Source organism: Sebastes fasciatus, chromosome 16 (assembly GCF_043250625.1).
Source record: "Sebastes fasciatus isolate fSebFas1 chromosome 16, fSebFas1.pri, whole genome shotgun sequence".
Taxonomy (NCBI): Eukaryota; Metazoa; Chordata; class Actinopteri; order Perciformes; family Sebastidae; genus Sebastes; species Sebastes fasciatus.
In genome coordinates, this window is record NC_133810.1 from 25611235 (window position 1) to 25631121 (window position 19887).

General features: G+C 40.3%; 1 protein-coding gene across 2 annotated transcripts; it reads right to left on the reverse strand.

Annotated features, from left to right (window-relative positions):
• Positions 1–11243: 11243 nt before the first annotated feature.
• On the reverse strand, positions 11244–19032 carry tmprss2 (transmembrane serine protease 2). 2 transcript variants are annotated; one of them, XM_074610582.1, is made up of 14 exons: positions 18919–19032; positions 17692–17742; positions 16662–16854; positions 16330–16422; positions 16085–16201; positions 15869–15998; positions 14464–14580; positions 14242–14282; positions 13895–14063; positions 13593–13762; positions 13386–13481; positions 12143–12285; positions 11913–12065; positions 11244–11515 (listed from the first exon to the last, which is right to left on the reverse strand). In XM_074610582.1, the coding sequence occupies exons 2-14, from the start codon at positions 17704–17706 to the stop codon at positions 11507–11509; spliced, it is 1446 nt and encodes a 481-aa protein (XP_074466683.1). In that variant the 5' UTR covers positions 17707–17742; positions 18919–19032; the 3' UTR covers positions 11244–11506. The 2 variants fall into 2 exon arrangements, with proteins under 2 accessions (XP_074466683.1, XP_074466681.1); XM_074610580.1 differs by lacking the exon at positions 18919–19032 and adding an exon at positions 18062–18188.
• Positions 19033–19887: the final 855 nt, after the last annotated feature.

Below are 19887 nucleotides of genomic sequence, written 5' to 3' on the forward strand. Positions count from 1 at the left end.
GGCTTGACTCATGCTGCGTTCAGCAGGGGAGAACTGGCAGTGTTGCATAAAAAGTACTGTCACCACAAATTACAGATATGCTGTAGAGAGCATATACAAATCCATTGTATTACAGCTGAAGTCATTGAGAGCCCAAACAGAATTAATTGATCATTTTCTGTGGCGGACTTCTGAAACATGTCATCAATTCAAAATCCTGTTTATAAGCAATTCTCATGATATCAGGAAAGGGGTCATGGAGTATCAAGCTGATAGAATCATGTTTAGTATGTTTTTTTGCTGTTGAAGAAGGCCTGGGATCTACAGGACCACAAACATAGCATTACATTTAAACTGAGATACGGTCAAAAATAAAATAACTCATGGCAAGATATCAGGAAAAAACTGCACTTTCTGGACTGCACTCTAGTATACAACATAAAGTCAATTTTATGGGCAAAATGGGAAAATGATCAAATAAGAGAAAAGTGTGCTGAATCCTGAAATTGCTGCATGTTGGTCTTCAAATTATATTGTTTAGGGTAATAAATTAGTGTTATTAGTAGTAGTAGTCGAAGTAGTATGTAATGTAAAGTCTTTTTTTTTTTTGGTTTAATCTTCTACTCTCAAGTTTTCAAGAAAATGTTTTAGCGCCGAGTAAAGAATTAAGCCGCAGACCTCCCAAGACCCTCCCCAAACTGAATCATCAGACTAGAGAGCCCGACTGGGCAGACCTGCAGATCACAATGGCTGTTGGCTGCAGCATGGGGGCATCGCCCAGTGGGGGCTCTGGGTTTGACCTGGACTGGCTGTCCAGGGCACGGGGCCAGCACAGAAGAAAAGCGCTTTACGGATGGAGCATGTGGTCAGGTCATCTCTTCTCCTTCTCTTCACCCCCTTCACAGCTCCCCCTTAATCCCAGCCTGAAGCTTCCTCCCTCCCCTCCCTTCCTTCCTCCTCCTCCTCCTCCTCCTCACCTCACACCCCCCTTCCCTGTACCCAGCATATCGCGAGGAAATGCCAACAGATGCCCAGTGTCTAAAACAGGCATTATGTTCTTAGAGGATGTCCTGGTAATTCTGGTTTTTGCCAGGCTGTTGATTATTACCACACTGTCTAGAAGTGGTGAGGATGAGAGGCAGCACAGAGGACAACAGGTAGCTATCTCTGCTGGCTGCGTCACATGGTGCTGCAGTCTATGCAAAACAACATCTTCAAGACCCAGAGGGGACATATGTCTGTACGTAGAATATGACGGAGTGATGGGATTAAAATTCAAGGAATAAACAGATACACAGATAGACAGCCAGATTACTGGATAACTATAATATCATTGTCATTATTAGTAGTAATATTATCAATAGCATCCAGGGGATAACTAAATGGTATTCAGGGATATCTAAACGAGAGTGCACCAACAGCAGCGTTTAGTCTTGTATTTTATAACATGTTACTCATCAAGAATTTAAAACCGGAGGAGCAGGACTTCATTTGCCATAAGAAAATGTGTCAATCATGGGGACTCGGGGAGAAAGTGGTTTGTCAGACCCTGAGGGGGCCACACTGACCTAAATACAAAATTGTCGACAGCAATCCTACACTGACCAACCAAAAGAGAACACTGGGGACACAAACATTTAACTCTGCAAAGACGGCATCACTTAAAATACCTCAACTGAGAATCCATATCTCTAAAGGCTATTTCAGTGTTTCATAGGACAAATTCACCACGTCGCGGAGAGCCACGACAGCACACAAAATAAGGCTGAAGCTTTGTGTGTGCAAAATACATGTATTTATCTTCAGTAAAGACAAGGTGTCACTGAACAAGGAGATCAGGTTGTCAGTAACTAGCTGGCTTATTCGTAAATCCTTTTGTTTTTCCTCTTGTTTACTTGTCTGAGGATTTCAGACAGATGTTTTTGCCTTATTGTTATTGACGTATGGTTTTTACATGAAGGGTGAAAAGAGATTGTTAAGATTAGAGTTTAACCCCTTCCAGTAAAGAGGATTTCGCTCCATTCAGCTCATCAGTGGTGCTGAAGTCATGGCCTGAGTCAGTGAGGACCGATGCCACCATGTGGTCGGGGGTGGCGTTGCCGCTGGAACGCAATATAATTCCTGCAATGTTTGTCTAACTGAGCTGACAATTAAAATGACTATCTGAAGTGCATGGCATCGGCTGTGGGTTTGTTACTTTTCATCACTGCACATTGCAGTCTGTAGGGTAACACATCTAATCAAGTGCTTTACCTCAGTGCAATTTTGAGGTACTTGTACTTTACTGGAGTATTTCCATCTCATGCTATTCTATACTTTGACATTTCAGAGGGAAATATTGTTGTTTTAACTCAAGAACATGTTGTTGTTTAGTTCGGAGAACTTGTCGGAGTTACTAGCTACTTTAACCATTTTTTTTTTTACATACAAAATATTAGTGCTGCAACTAACTGTTAGTTAATTTATCAACAGACTGGTTGATTATTTGTTTGATTAATCATATAGTCTAGGGCTGTGCAAATAATGGAATTTAAATTTCTCATTACGAGTTTGGCATCCAACGCTTATGATAACGATGGGTCATATTTTTAGGCTAATTTTTTGACTGTTTAAGTATCCAGTATCTACCAGGATTAAAGAACTGGCACCAAGCCATAATTCAACAGTTAAATAAATAAATAAAATATAAAATTTAGGTTTTTCTATTTAAGTGACGCACAAAGATATTCAATTTCCAATGATATAAAACAGAGGAAAGCATTTGAGAAGCTGGGAGCAGCAATATTTGGCATTGGTGCTTGAAAACTGATATATATGTCATACTGACTAATATGTCACTACATTGAGTCTAAAAAAGGTCCAAATAATATTCTAAATAATGCAATAAAATAAAAATGATTGTAAAACATGAATCTGAATTCTATTATGTTTGGTTTTCTAATAAACTAACTTTTGAGCAGTCATGTGACAAGATGTTGTGTCATGCGACATTAGATAAGTTTTCCCTCTAATACAGTTATTCAGCAGCAGTTTGCTAGCTATTTTTTTTTTACAATGAGCAGTTATGGACATTCTGAGATTTCTGACACGCCAAATTTCACATAAAGCTTCAACAACAGAGCCGCCTGAGTCTACCAACCAGCAGCCGACAGAATGTGAAGACACGGACACACAAACAACCACGAGCAGCGGAATAGCAAGCCCAGCAAACCCCACAGCAGAGCGACCAACGGAGCCGGGGGTTGGCAGTGGATGATGATCTTGGTGGAAAAACACTGCAGTCCCAAGCAGCCAAGCATACCCAACTTAAGCCTATGTGTGATATACAACCTACCACTATCCATCTGCAGCCTTTCTGTATTTCTACTAGTGGAAGTTGTCAACCCTACACACACATTTAGCAGGAAAAGAGTCGTTGGGACCAGGAGAGACTGTACTGAAAGCTGCCGTGGTCGGTAGAAAACGAAGAGGCAGCTGGGAGCATCATGTCTTGCTAAATTCACTTGCACTCAGACAACGGTGTTTCGCTTTAATAAATACCTACGTCCTTGTACCACAAAAACTGTATTAGTATTCAAATTCCTGCCCAAAGATTTTCGGCTTGTGACCTCCGGGCGCAAGTTTGACCCCACAGCGCAAAGGTCAAACTCCGCCTATGCACAAAGTTGAGGAAACTGTATTCCACAAGTAAAGGTGCTGAGTTTTCTGAGTTTTTTTCACAGTGAAGTAAAAGAAATTAGACGCGCAGATTATTGTAAAAAAAAATCTATGGAGACTTTCATTCACCAACTCAAGCCAATATCTTGGACTTTTGTGAATAGAGTTTCTTACGTGACCTTTGCTCTGTATATAAAAGCTGTGCACACAAGTACATGTGTTGTGAGCTGGGCTGCACCCGTAGCTCAATACTGGTTGACCTACAAAACCAGTGAGAGTGCTGATGTTCATCACAACCGCAGGACCCTGGTGTGTCGTAAAGACTCATGCTGATCTGAGAGTCTATGAGGCTTGACGCGTGACATCGACCTCACGAAAGAACAGGGGGGGGGGGGAGATAAACACATAACTGCCCAGTAACAAGGGCTCTCTCCTCATTGGCTGCTGAAAAACGTTGCATTGATCATACTCTTTGTGCAAAAATGACACATGTGGTTTTGATCCACGCACACACACAGGCAGGATTACAGTAAATGCTCACACACACACACACACACACAGCAGCTCGTGAGTGTGCATGCACGGTCTGAGGCTTAGACGTGCACAAACACACACTCTATCAGCCTCACACACGTCATGCACACAATTACACGTACACAAATCTCACATTCGCACATTGACAACGTGTTGGTGAGAACTAGGGCAGAACCACACCAGTAAGCTTCTTTTTGACTTAAATATCCTGAGAATTCAGTTTTCCCCACTCCCAAGATTAGCACTTAGCTCCTAGTAACAGTGCTGTCATTTTGTTGTTACTTGTCACCCACCATGGCTCATAATGTCAACACTGCTTCCTCTTCAATAATTGACTGCTTTTCACAACAGCACATAGTTTATGCTTTTAACTAAGAACATTTATTTAGGCTGAAATTTCCAACAACATGGGCATCGTTGATCAATCAATATCACCTTTTAAAGGGACTGTTTGTAAGAATCAGAAATTGCTTGTTAACAGCAACACCTGTGGCCGTTAAGTCAACGAAAGTTTCGCACTTGTGCTCGCTCTGCATAGACATGAAGGAGCATCGCTCAAAACAGTGAGGCGACACACGTCAGCATGGGACACCGACCCGGAATGATTTATACGTGTAAGAAGTTACAAACAGTCCCTTTAACTAAAAATAAGACATTTCAAATGATGTTGACCATGACTGGATTGTATGTAGGACAGAGCCTCCCAAAATAAAAAAATAAAATAAAAAAAGACTAAATAAATGATTCGATAAATAAATAAATGTCATTAAACGCAGCAAAAATTATATTAAAAACAAATGTAGCCATTAATTGTAAAAAAAAAAAATAATAATAATATGGGGCATAAATTGATATTTCTAATATTTTTTAATTTGCTTCTTTATTTATTTTTCTTTGTATTAATTCCTTTATTTATTTACTACTCTGTTTAATTTTCCCTTTTATTTATTAACGTATTTATTTTTTATTAATTTTTAAATGTATTTATTTCTTTTTCCATTTCTTTTAGATTTATTTATTATATATTTGTAAAGAAATGTATAAAGAAAAGAATACGGACATAAATAAGTTTGGGGAAATAAATAAGGGGTGAAAATCGTGCTGAAATAATTAAATAAATGCATAAATACAAAAATAAATACAAACATTTAAAAATAAATATAAAATAAATTTAAAAATAAATAAATAAATAATAAATGTAAAAATAAATAAATAAAAATAAATGTAAAAATAAATAAATAAAAATAAATGCAAAAAAATAATAAATAAATAACAAATAAATAATAAAATAATAAATAATAAAATAGATGAATAAATAAAAGGGACGAGATGTGACTGTTGTGATCATGTGAAGATATTGATATTTGACAGTTAAAAAAATCATCGGCTACAGTGTGTGTGGGCTGACAGCAGTCCTACAGAATGTGGCTGTATTGTATACACTCACTGAAGTTCAATGAGTATACAATAACTGCAATCTTAATCTCTGCTCAATAGGAACTGTAAGATTTGACCTGCACTTCCTGAGTGAAAGTATGCAGTGCACAGAATGTTTTTGTCCCGTGGTAATAAAAGTTTCAAAATGTAAAATACCTTGACAATTTTCTGAAAATGATGCCATACAAATGCTACAATCAGTCAAAGCTGGAACCATGGCAGTATTCTAATCTTACATATGAAATATAAAGACAGTTAGAACATTTACCAGAACTTGAAACAGGATATGAAGGTGTCATCAGAGATTTAGCTCACCACATTACTTCCTGAGCTGGGCGGAAATTGGGTACTCAGAACAATATACAGAAACTGTTCTCACCAACATAAGCACAGCACGCCAGAGACGGGCCAAATGTGATCACATGCAACACCACTGGGCACCTGCCCTTTCATGTCTGCAGTGCATTTTGCCATGCAACTCTACAACAGCTACCTACCCCTCAGCTGCAACAGTGAGTCTGGAGAGCTAATTTAGGGATCTGGTGAAAAGACTGTTTGCTCTACACACCAGGGTTCCTTGGCCTTCCCATGTCTCATTTGAGAGGCAACAGGAAAAAAAGCAAATAGATGAAAGGCGGTCCCCACAGTTGGAGATGATGCACCGAGAGTCCTCTCGCTAAGCAGGCAGCTATTCAAATGAGTGGCTAATTGTGGCATCTGTTAACCCATTGAAGAGGTGTCAGTGCAGTATCACGGGTCTGTTAATTGGTACAAACAGGTAGCAGATGCAGGCTCTGGGATTGAGCATCTGCCATTTAGTGAGCCAACCTCCATGATTAGACAGACAAGCTGATGGAGAGAGATCAAAGGAGAGGAGAGGAGAGGAGAGGAGAGGAGAGGAGAGGAGAGGAGAGGAGAGGAGAGGAGAGGAGAGGAGAGGAAAAACAGAAAGCTTAGAATAAGAGAAAGACAAACCACTGAATACATTTTGCTTATATAAAAAAACTGCTTCCAGGTTATTTGTGTCCCCTTTATGGATTTATGGTAGGGCTGTCAAAGTTAATGCGCTAATAACGCTTGAACGCAAATTCGTTTTAAAGCCACTAATTTCTTAAATGCATTATCACAACTTGTGATTTTTAGGAGGTTGTAGCCGGCTCACTTTTAAAGGTAGAGTGAAGATACTGGTAACTGAAAACCTGAGGAATTAATTGGTACCAACCATGTCATACTAGCTTGTCGCGAAGGAGGATACATAATGCTTCAAACTTACACTAAATTATGGCGAAGAAAAACTGGCATGGCCATTTTCAAAGGCGTCCCTTGACCTCTGACCTCAAGATATGTCAATGAAAATGGGTTCTATTGGTACCCACGAGTCTGAGACATGCCCACTTCATGATAATCACACGCAGTTTGGGGCAAGTCATAGTCAAGTCAGCACACTGAAACACTGACAGCTCTTGTTGTCGGTTGGGCTCGAGTTTGCCATGTTATGATTTGAGCATATTTCTTATGCTAAATGAGGGGGGTTAGATGGTGAATCAGAAAACAAATAAAATATGTCTGATGACAGCAGCAGCTGTGATCAGCAGACGTTGCTTCACGTGACACTTCAGAGGAAAGGACGTTTCATGTCTCTAAAAACAAATTTCCTTGTTTCCTCTCTCCTCGCATACTTTGTGAGGGCAATGTGGTTGCAATTAAGAGACTTGGGATGCACCCATTGTCTGTTTAGATCATCCAAGACTGGCCTGTCTCTCTCTCTATGCAAGCATGCTGTCCGCATAGCAACACTGACATCTGCTGTCAACTGGTACTACCAACTGACAACAATTGCACAACATATGACTGTTTACAATACGTGAACACGCTCTTTCAATAAATGTGTAGAAACATATGGAACAAATAAAGTAACACTCAGCATTTTGCACTTACATTCAGGCAGTTCTTGAAGTGTAAAAAAATAAGTGAACATTGTATTGATAAATTACAGAGCACACCTCACAGACGCTGAAAGTGCCATTGTCAGCTCTGTTGTGATGTACAGTATGTTGACACCTGGTTAAAAGACAGCAAAAGCCAGGGAAACAATCATGATGTGATAACTCTGTTATTTTATGTTTAGTATTTGGATAACTATTATTTTGTAATCAACTGAATGAAACTTTGATGAACTTAACATAATGAACTTAATCAGTAAGTAGCAGCATTGTGAAATCACATCTGTTGCACGAATTGATGCTGATGATTTGAAGAGTGATGTGATCGCCTGGCTCAGAAAAACAAGCCTGAGACGGCATTCAGAGTAGCAGTTGAAGCAGACTCAACTTTGGCAAGAATCTGCGGTGGCCAATCATATGCATACAAGCACACATTCCCGGTGGATTATAACGAAAACTGAGTATTTCTACTGTTTACCTTGCAATCACCGCATTGAAAGATAAAACAGCTGCTGCCATGATAACTTTGTACTATTACTCAACTACTACTCTCAACTGTTGTAGTGTTTGGCGACCATGGATGTCAGTGCCAATTTTCACCACCCAATATTTGAGATATTTCAATATGAAATTAAAATCTCAACCTCATGGTGGTGCTAGTGGAAAGTCACTAAAGTCAGCAAGATTCATCCTCTGGGAATCATGAATCTCGGTACAAGATTTCATGGCAATCCAAGTTGTCAAGATATTTCAGCCTGGACCAAAGCGATGGCTAAGAATGAACTCAATAAAATGAATAAAACTCTTCTCCTGATTGTGCAATGCACTACAGGTGCTCACACACAGAGAGGTGAGGCTTACCCAGTGTCAGCACAGTTCTGTTTACTATAGGCCTAAGGAGTAGATACATTGTTAGACTCATCAGCAGTGGTGTAGGGAATCCCATTCTAGTGGCGAATCCCATTTGACTATGTGTGAAATAGAGATATCACAAGCACATGCTTTGACATAAAAAAAATTGCCTTCAGACTGTGTTAGCTTCTTGCTTATTAGCTTTTCAGATTACAGATATCGGTCCACGGTATTTGCCCTGAATTGTGAAAGGACACAAAACATTATACATAAAATACACAAGTACCTGGCTCACTTCTTGCTTCATCCTGTAACCGCCCCTAGGATTCCTTTCAGTCAATGATGCTGATCTCGGTTTGTCTCTTCTGGATGGACCACTGCCTGCGTCTTCCTCTTGGCTGGCTCGTCGAAACATGTCGTGATGCACAGAATGAAGTCACACAGGTTTAATTTTATGCTACAAGGTTGAGTGTTTATCTGCAAAATGTGAAAATCAAGTTTTAGTTCGATAGTTTTCACTCATTTGCTTGATTAAAGTTCTTCTCAGGTTTATGGCGGCATGTACAAAATGTGCTGTACTGACATCTCCCTCACTCTCTAGCTGCACCTCATAACGTGGAATAAATGTCATCACTACTACTAAACTAAGCTAAACTAAACTGAACTAAGCTACCACAGCACCTAGAGGACAGGTGCTGGTCTGCTAGCTTGCCAAACATTCATATACTCAATAAGTTTGCCAAGAAAACACCTAATAATAACATAAAGCAACGGAAGTAAAGTGAGAAACATCTAACACAGCAGACAATTAATGTCACCAGCTCACCTGCAATATGTAAAAATCTTGTTTTAGATTTTGAAGATAGTATTCTCTGCCTTTCCTCCCCTGCTCACACTAACCTGTCTCACTCAGTGCAGTCAGGCGGTCCACGTGGCGACAGCGACTCCTGCTGGCGGGTTACTGGTACTACACTCTGACACTATGGTGGCCCTCAGAGCTCAAACCTCACTGCAAATTAAGAAAACACACGCAAACAGACAAAATACAAGCAAAAAACAAAACATCTTAAACGGACTGTTTGTAAGAATCAGAAATTGTTTGTAACAGCGACACCTGTGGCCGTTAAGTCAACGAAAGTCAGCATCCTGTTGCTCGCGCTCGCCCGTGTGCACGCGCTACCTGAATGTGAGCGAGCACCCGTCAAAACAGTGAGGCGACATGCATCAGCTAAAACCACAATATCACTCTATATTTCACCTGCTTGGCAGTAATGTTAGCTGACCAGACGGAGGTTTCTCCATGAATCAATGCTGATCCTAGTGTTGGCTTTTCCTGCTTCAGCCTCCCGACCGCAGCCAGAGGGAGACACCGGCACCCGGTCGGAGACGATAAAGTAACTCGTTGCAGAGCCCCGTCACTTCACAAGACACGGGAAACCTCTGTTGGTCTGGAGGATCTGCAGCATTTATTTCTGCACAAACATCCACTGTACATTCACTAGATATTCTCAGAGCTAAACTAACTTTTCTGCAGTGTGGAGTGTGCACGCATGCACGTGTAGAGGCGGAGCGAGCTGAGCGAGTGAGACCTAGCGCGCTGTGTGAGTGAAGGCAAGCAGGCAGGCAGAGGAGCAGAGAACCGCAGAGACTCCGGCCCTGGAGACCAAAGCTACGCCCATTTGCCATCCATATAAGCCTTATTTCTCCTAGGTTCCTGGAGATGATCATAAAAATCCCATGAATCATATTATTTTGTAAACTTTAACCAGACTGACATAGTCATAGAGATGACATCATAACAGGTTTCAGAATAATACAGGGATAAAGCGCAATGAGACAGAAAAACAAACACAGCATAATTGAAAACTTGGAAAAAAAATAAGCAAAGGTAGTGCAAGTCTAAAGTTGCATCTTCAGACATTTTTAAAAGGTGTCCAAAGGGAATAAATTCCAAAAATGTGTCGGGGAGATTGTGCCAGGAGTTCTTCAGTATGACTCAAATTGTCTGCCTGCACTTCGCTCCATTAGCTGGTTACCTGACTAAAGCAGACGACAGCAATGTGTTCTCTGACTCGGACTCTCTACAGCAGTGGTTCCCAACCTTTTCCCTTAAGGGGGCCCTTTTCTATCATTGAGTCAGCTGATGACCCCTGACTAAGTGACATATTTGATGGATATTTCATATTACATTCAATGCATAACAATAACAGTACAGAACAACTAATAAGCTGTACAATTACCCTAAATAGTGAACGCAAAAACTGCAGGAATTGTGTGTAGTTAGTGAGTGATTTGGATGAATTTCGAGCAGATTATTTCCTGTCAATATTGCATCAGAGATGAGTTTTCCTGTTATTTTTATAACTTTTCATACAATTATTTTTCTGTATTTTTAAATATTTTAACAGTCTTTCATGCTCTATAGTCTTTTTTGACAAATTCAGTGCCCTTCTTCTCCCTGACACTTGGCCATCGTTCTATCGGCTCTTTGGTTGTTTTAACTGGGTACTTTCCTAATGCAGGATGAGGCTTTTTAGCAGAGAGGGGAGGCTCTGTGAATACAGCTTGTGTTCAGGTCTTCACTGTGCCCTTATTCTGTGAGATTTTTTTTAAGTTTATATCTTATATAATAATCAATAAAAAAAATATCAATTTAATTTATTTAGTTTTCATAACAGAAATTAATGACATGCTAAGATATAGGCCAACTGTATATTTTTTTAAAAGTTGTCTTACACCTCTTAAAATCAAGAAGGCCTCGCGACCCACCGTGAATCTTTGGCGACTCCTATTGGGGTCTACAGCACATTTGTCACACAATGTCAAATTGAAACTCAGCTCTTTGTGCAAAATTTGTTTTATTACAACAAATAAATACTTTAATTTTTGTTCAAATACAAACAATCAATCTGTAATGACAAGTATATAAAAAATAATGAATGATACATCTGTTTTACTTGTACAATCTTTTGGTTTTGTTTTATGAAAATCTTCCTGATCAATAAGTTCCCTGGGAACTTCAGATTTAAAGTGCAAAGTGTGTAATAAAGGAAGTATTGCTGATTAAGAGAAGAGGTTCATCTTCAGGTTCGCTGAGAACTCTGTCACTCGTTCTGTGGAGATAAAAAAAAAAATAGAATTAAAAATATGAACCTGTAGACTAGAATAATTAGTCATTATTAGTCGTTTTAATACTCTGTGCCTGCGACAGCCGTGGTCAGAGGCGTTATGTTTTCGGGTTGTCATGCATCAGACCGCCATATAAAAGCTTATTTCAAGCATCTAACTAAAAACCTATTAAAATACCCATTGACTTCAAGACGAGGGAACCGGAAGTGCTAAAACGCTAACTCATTTCCAAGTTTTAGGATTCATTCCTGTAGCACTCTATACAAGCGCAATGCGGCAATTCTAGTTCATTACTCAAAAGCAACAATGCATTTGGAAAATTCTAACCACATTTGTACAGAATACAGAGCATTACATCTCTACTGCATGAACATACTGTACCTGCATGTGTCCATATACCCAGTCGATAAAGTAGGTTACATTGCCGTAGACTCCTGGATTGTTCCTCCAAGCACATCCAATCCCCCAGCTAGTGTCCCCTGCCAGCCACCATACATCTCCCTGCTTGACCACCAGGGGCCCTCCACTGTCACCCTGCGGGAACAAATATCTCAGGTTAGTGTGTTTGTGTTTGTGTACGTGTGCGACAGAGAGAGCGAACTCGGACTAACCTGACATGAGTCGACTCCTCCCTGCAGCTTGCCGGCACAGATCATGGTCTCAGTGATTTCTCCATTTAACACCTCAGGGCTGTTACAGGTCTCTCTGCTGTGAATGCTCACCTGGGCCTGATTCAGTTTGTCAGGGGACGGTCCTGAGAAAAATTAATGATTGCATAACCACAGTTAGCTCAGTCAAGCACATCACACTGATTTGAACTTCCGAGCACTCTGGACTTTTTCCCTTTTTTTAAAAAACACTGTTCCTTCCTCCTTGGACTTTCAGTCTCAAAAAGCAGGTGACCCCTGAAACATTTGGACAAATAATCTACAGGGAGGAATGAGAAGTTCAGAGTTTTGTTTGGTGGTTTCACAGTCAACATGTTATATCTACTGTATATTAGGGCTGTCAAAGTTAACGCAATAATAACGGCTTAACACAAATCCGTTTTAATGCCACTAATTTCTTTAACGCATTAATGCAAGCTGAAATTTGTAGGTTGTAGCGGGCTCAGTTTTAGAATAGAATAGAAAGCTTTATTGTCATTGTACATGGTACAATGAAATAAAGCTAGAGTGAAGATACTGGTATCATATGAATCTAGAAAACCTAACGAATCCATCGGTACCAACCATGTCATACTAGCTTGTCGGGAGCCGAAACTACGCTCCAAACTTACGCTAGATTTTGGAGAGGAAAAACTGGCATGGCCATTTTCAAAGGGGTCCCTTGACCTCTGACCTCAATATATTTGAATGAAAATGGGTTCTATGGTACCCACTAGCCTCCCCTATACAGACATGCCCACTTTATGATAATCACATGCAGTTTGGGGCAAGTCATAGTCAAGTCAGCACACTGACAGCTGTTGTTGCCTGTTGGGCTGCAGTTTGCCATGCTATGATTTGAGCATATTTTTTATGCTAAATGCAGTACCTGTGAGGGTTTCTGGACAATAATTGTAATTGTTTTGTGTTGTTAATTAATTTCCAATAATAAATATATACATACATTGCAAAAAAGCAAGCATATTTGCCCACTCCCATGTTGATAAGATTATAACATATTTTACCAATCTCCCTTTAAGGTACATTCTGAACAGATAAAAAAAATGTGTGATCAATTTGCCATAAACTGTGGACAATCATGCAATTAATCGCGCTTCAATATTTTAATCGATTGACAGCCCTAGTATATATTCTGCATTTGACAACATATGGAAAGTTAGACATATACATTTAGCGTTTGGCTCACCAGATGGTTGCAAGGTTCCCCATCCTGTGATCCAGGCTTGATGTCCAGCAGAGAGGTCCACGCCAACGTTGGGGAGACACACTGGCTTCACTGTTCCTGAGACATTAACATGTATGGGCTCAAAGTGTTGCTGTTATCAATGCAAAAATTAACTGACAGTTCAAATCATCATTCAAATGATGAAACATGACTTTTATTGGTACTCACTTGTAAATATCAGAGGTGTATTGAGCTTCAGGAGAGCAACGTCATGGTCATTGGTTTTTGTGTTGAACTTTTCATTACTGATAATTTTTCTCACTGTTTTGCCATTTCCATAGTTCACAAGCAAGCTCACGTCGCCCGAGACTACCGTCCACATTCCAGGATTGGAGTGCCTGAGGTAAATAGTCAAACATAGGGAAAACAAATCTCAGATACTTTCCTGAATGTCTATCAAAAGACAGTAAAAATATGAACAAGATAAATGGCATGAAGGGCCTTTAATGGTGTGAAGACGAGGCGCTCACGTTTGGAAGCAGTGTGCAGCAGATAGGATCCAGTAAGTGCTGATAATGGAGCCTCCGCAAATGTGTTGATCATAAATCTGGAGACTGACCTGCCACGGCCAGGCCCCATTTACTGCCTCCGTACCACCCACGATACGAGTACTGGGGGCTGCTGAACTCACTCCACATTCTGAGGGTGGAGGAAAAGAGTATTAGGTGAAGTTAAAGTTCTGTTCTCTTAGATATATGCTCCCTTTTACCATCGCCTGGCTGGCTAAATCCCATTTTTAGAACAGCTTTGCACTTGTCACCTAAACTCATACATATTTCAGTGCTGTAGTCATGTCCTAGTTAAAGCAATAGCTTACCAATACAATGAAGTTTGACTGCCCTGGCTGAGCAAATGTGGCTGCAAAGGAAAGGATGACAGAAATTCATATTGAAGACAGCAAATCCAAAATGATCAACACCTATTCAGGAGTTCTAAATGTACACAGCGTGGAATAAGATTGATTCAGCTCCTAATGAGAATGTCATCACTGCTGTACTGTGCATAATGTTACTATGCAGTGATAGGTGGGGTGGTGTACCTGTCAGTGAGCAGGGAATGTATACGTGATCCATGGTTACTTCCTGGCTTCAGCTTCATGTATCCCCCTGAGGCCAAAGAACCTGGACTGGTTTGGGTGTAGGACACATAATCCTGACTGTGGGGTGGACAAACATGGGATCAGCGATCAATATACTTTAAAAAAGTTTGAATTTCAGCCAGTCAAGTCGTCCAATGTTGATATTACGGAGGTTCCTCTCTGACTACAGTTATTCAAAATGTGCGTGTAAAAGTAAGTAATAAATAAAAATAATTCTTTGACCGTCATCTTTTCTTGTAAAATGTCCGGTGTAATCGGTAACACTGGTGTTGTCACAAGTTTATTAACCGGTGGGAAAATGTTCCTCACTGTCATATCACTACCAATGACAATTACAGCCATCGTACGGTACCTTCGGTACTGGAGAAAAAGAGTACAGTCACTTTTTTACAATTTTGGCATCGACATGGTACCGAAGTATCTGTTCTCGTGACATCCCTATAGCAGAGCCAGTGCAAAGAGTGTGTGCACGAGGAAAGTGAGTGGTGAAGGAAGAGAGAGAGAGAGAGTGTGTGAGAAAACGAGTGAGCAGCGGAGCAGAAGAGAGTTAGTTTAGCTATGAGAATATCGAGGGAATGTACAGTGGAAGTTGCAGTTTGTGCAGAAATGTGTCTTGTTTCCCTGCTGCTGAGTGGAGTGACGGGGGTTAACTCCGGAGGGAGTAACATTATCGACTCTGGCCTAGGACACCAAAACTACGGTGTCTCCCTGTGCCTTCTGACCACGGTCGGGAGGCTGAAGCAGGAAAAGTTACCACTAGGATCAACATTGGCCCAGCCCTCGACTCATGGAGGGACCTTCATTTGCTAAGCTAACATTACTGCCAAGCATGTGCAATATATAGCGATATATTGTGGTTTTACCTGCTAATGCTGCTAACGTTAATCAACATGATGCCTGTCAATCACATTCAAACTCGTGTGTGTCGATAGTGCGGGCACAAGCGCAAGCAACAAGACGCTGACTGTCGTTGACTTAACGGCCACAAGTGTCACAACAACAACAAACAATTTCTGATTCTTACTTATAGCCCCTTTAAAGCAATGAATCTATCAAGTGTTAATCCTTAAAACTCAATATGTGTTTCTGGTTTTTAACGGTAAATTTAGCATCATTTGACAGTCTACATGTTTCAGTGGCTTTTCCTTTCTGACAATACATTATGAAGAAAACACTGAATACTTGTTATTTTAACATGGGAATTCTAATGTACCAGCAGCAATATAATTGCTTATGGCTTCCAAAATTCCCATACGTCTTGCAGTACGGTATGTGTTGACTTTTACACAGCAGTTAGCCTCTGCAGAACGGGGGCGTGAACAATGGTGAAGAAGACAATCAGTACCTCTTGTATCCTATCTGCTCACACACAGCTCTCCCATAGTTGTTGTTCCAGTTATCAGCACACACCGGCATCCACTTCTGGCTGTCAGATGAGTAACTTTGCAGCAAGAAGTTGGTCCCGTGGAGGCGAACTGTGAAGCAGAGAGGACAATGCTCTTCAGCCACCATGATGTTCGCTGACAGAATGTATGTGTGTGTGTTGATTTTAATGTCTTACAGCACTGAGATTCGTCCTCTCCGTGAGGACAGTCCGTTACACCATCGCACCACTGGGAGGGGCTCAAACACTTCCCACCAGTTCTGCACGACTTCCCCAGTAAACACTGGTAGTATACTGGAAACACACACATATATATATATACATACAGCACACATGCAAGAGCGCACAGGAATCTGATGAGACGATCATCACACTAAATTCATGTGATGACGTGATTTTTGCAGCTAATAAGATGAACTCACAGAAGTACCAGAGCAGGAGGCCGACCATTGCCAGGATAACAAGCACACACAGAGATCCACACAATATATATTTCCAGGGACATTTCTTTGTTCCTGCAAGGCAAGACAAAAAAAATTGTTGTGATAAAACCAATTGACCTCTTACCATTCCACCCTGACTCTATTTTTAAAGTGTACATAAAAATAAGTTAATGATTATATGAAAGTATAGAAGATGTTTTTCATTCTGGATATTTGCTTTATGATTAGTCATTGTTTACCCACCTTTTCATTCCACACGGTATCTCTTCACAAAAGGCTGGTGATACAACATACATCATATATTACTGTACCTTTCTTTCCTCTGGTGTCATGTGGTGTTCCGGGTGTCACAGTGTGGTGGGTGTTGATGGTTTGGGGAATGACGGCAACATAGATGGGGGTCTCTTGTGGGAGGTACGGGTATATACCCTGTTGTGGGGCTGTTGGAGGTGGTCTTCCTTCCTCACGCTGAAACCCTATGTTGTCATAGGTGGGACCGTTTGTCTGGAGGTACATTAAAGAGAAGGAATAAAAAACATACTCTGGATCAGGGGTTCTCAAAGTGGGGTCCGGGGACCCCCCAGGAGTCCATGGCCCGCTGTCAGGGGGTCCGCAAAATAATTAGCTATAAATTATAAAATTGTGCTGTATCATTAAAAAGTAAATATGGGGACCTTTTGCACCAATAAAACAAGGATATTGCGTCTAATACTCCCACCCACGTTAGTTTCGGGCCAATAAAACCTCTGATATGATTGTGACACATCACGTCAATCTGTCATGTCACTTCACTCAGGGCGCAACGAACTGCTCCTGCTGCTGCTTAGCTTATTAGCCTGCTAGCTAGCTGGCGAGCATGGAGAAATATTTGAGTCAGTCCATCAAGTGACACTAAGACCAAACTAGCTAAATTGAGAAAATATGAGCGACAGCGACGGGAGACCAAAATGCATCATGTGTCTTCAGGTGCCAGCGAACAAAGCCATGAAGCCATGAAGCCATGAAGCCAGCCAAGCTAAAGCAACATCTGATTAAAAAGCATCCGGAATATCAGGGCAACACAAAGTGGTGTTAATATCCAAGAGCAAAAATGATAGATTATGAGGGGATCCTTGGTAAATGTACTCCCCTTTAAGGGGTCCCTGGCCCCAAAAAGTTTGAGAACCCCTGCTATAGGTAAACGTGATCTGGCTTCAAACCGAAAAATCATTAATTTCACGTTAACAATTGTAGTGAGCAGTGGTGTGAAATAAATAGTAAACTTAAAATAAAGAAAAACATGAAAGCAATGAAAATCTAGACATTTAGAAATGTTGCCTTTTACTGTGAAATTGAACTTACCTGATCATCGTTCATATTGAAACTGGTTACTCTGCCTGGACACTGTCGAACCTTGAAACGTTTTTTTTAAAAATGAACAAAGTACTGGTCATAAGTACAGTACATGACGCACCCTATGACTAAACTGTAGCATTCATTAAAGCAGAGAGTAGTTTGAGCAACTTGCTCATTAGAATGTTAAGTTACAAGATATAACATAACAAAATTCATATCAGAAATACTCATTTCCCCCCATATACTGATAATTTCCAACAAGCTACAAGCTGATCTGTTCCACAATTAAAAAGTACTCACATGATACCTGAGTAGGCTGACTTATTTGGAGTTTACAAACACATTTATCCACATTTTTCACCAGATTTCCACCTACCTTGAAATTCCCACAAATTCTTCCAGCACTCTGATTCTGTCTGTCCCGCCACTCTCTGCTTCTCTCTCTGTCTCATGTCCCCCCGCCCTCCCATTCCTCCATGTAATCAACAGCCATGACCACACCTTTCCCACTGTGTGCACAAGCCAGCCTGTTGTACGCCACTTGATCTATACAACACTTCAAAAATGACACCGGCAAACAGCAGGTATTGATGAAGGCCAGCACTGATACTCATTATCTTCTGTCCACATCAGGCTTTGAGATAAGGTGAATGAAGTGAAAATAATGAGCAGAGGGCCGTGTTCATCCAACAGTGGCCGTCTATTGATTTGTGACAGTAAAAGGAATTCAATTTAGCAGTGTGATATGCATTTACTGTGATTTACAGTGTTATGTGCCTTATTGTAAAGGTTTATGGTAACTTTGTGCAACAATAATGTCATTCCCCCATCAAAACCAGCCTCTCTCTCTCTCCCTGATTTCACAGAACAGTTTGTGTAGTTGGAAATATTTGTTGGCCGGCAAACATCTGTACAAAAATCTAAATTTTCCTGCATGAAAATTCCTCTTCAAATTACAGACATTTAATAAAAAAAACCTTGTCTAGAATGTGGTTGTTCTTTCTAACTAAAACTGCACATACAGTGCTAACAATACAGTGCAATGAAATAGTAAAGCAGTGATGTAACATGTTAGGCAATGCTTTCCAGCATCCTATTATAGTCATAGTGACTGAGAGGAGTCAACAGGTGACAAGCGGTCACGGCTTGTTTGACATACCATACCTATCATTTAGATATAGAACAAACACAGGTTCAAGTCAAGTGAAAAGGCATAAAAGAGTTTGTTCTTACATTGTGCGCACCATTGTCCGTCCTCCGAACGAGAAATGTCCGCTGTGTTTAATCAGTAATGTCCAAACAAATGGGTAAGTCAGTACTTAAAAATACGGATGGCTGAAGGACTTTCAGACCCTGTTAATATTTAACTCAAACGTTTGACTGGGTTAACTGGCAGGAACAGGAAGGAATGGATGACAAGAGTCATCCAGTAAGAGTCAGTGACTGAGTCACATCACTTCACTTTTTAACATACTGCAATAAAGCTGCAGAAATTGTAAAGAAGTTACTTCCTGATCATTACCAACTTAACTGGAAACTGTGGATGTGGAAATAAAGCGTTTGCAATCATGCCCATCAATTAGCTTAGTATTATTTTCCTGTAAATGTATGAACAAAATATCCAGCTATTTATTACCTGCTCATTGGGAAATAGCAGAATATAATTATTAAATCATGTTGGGGTAATATCTGATACATTTTGGGTTAGATATTGGGCTGTTTTTTCAAATATGTTACTTGCTAATCATCACCTACTTGCCATGACATTCAGACTTGTGAAATGACGGGTTAAGACGTGTCAAGAAATATGTTGTGTATTTGTTTGATAGGTATGTTTTGTATTTGCAAACAACTTTGTGTTTGTCAGTGAATCGTAGGGCATTTGTAAAACAATTTCTGTAGGTTCAGTTTTGGCAGGAAATCAGCTCCATAAATATGAGCACCACAAAATTCAGCTCGGACTTGTTCACTACTGCAACATGGACGAGGGCACTTAACATTACAGGGGAAATTGCTGCATCTAGTGGCCAACTTGAAGATTACAGTGCCAACTCTATATTACTGTAGTATTAGTTTAATGTAAACTTAATGTAAGTTTTTACATTAAGCATGAAAATATTACAATTAAAGCAATGTACCTGTTGTGAAACTTGAATTAGTGTAGGTCAAACATTTAGTCACAGAAGGTCAATAACACATCGG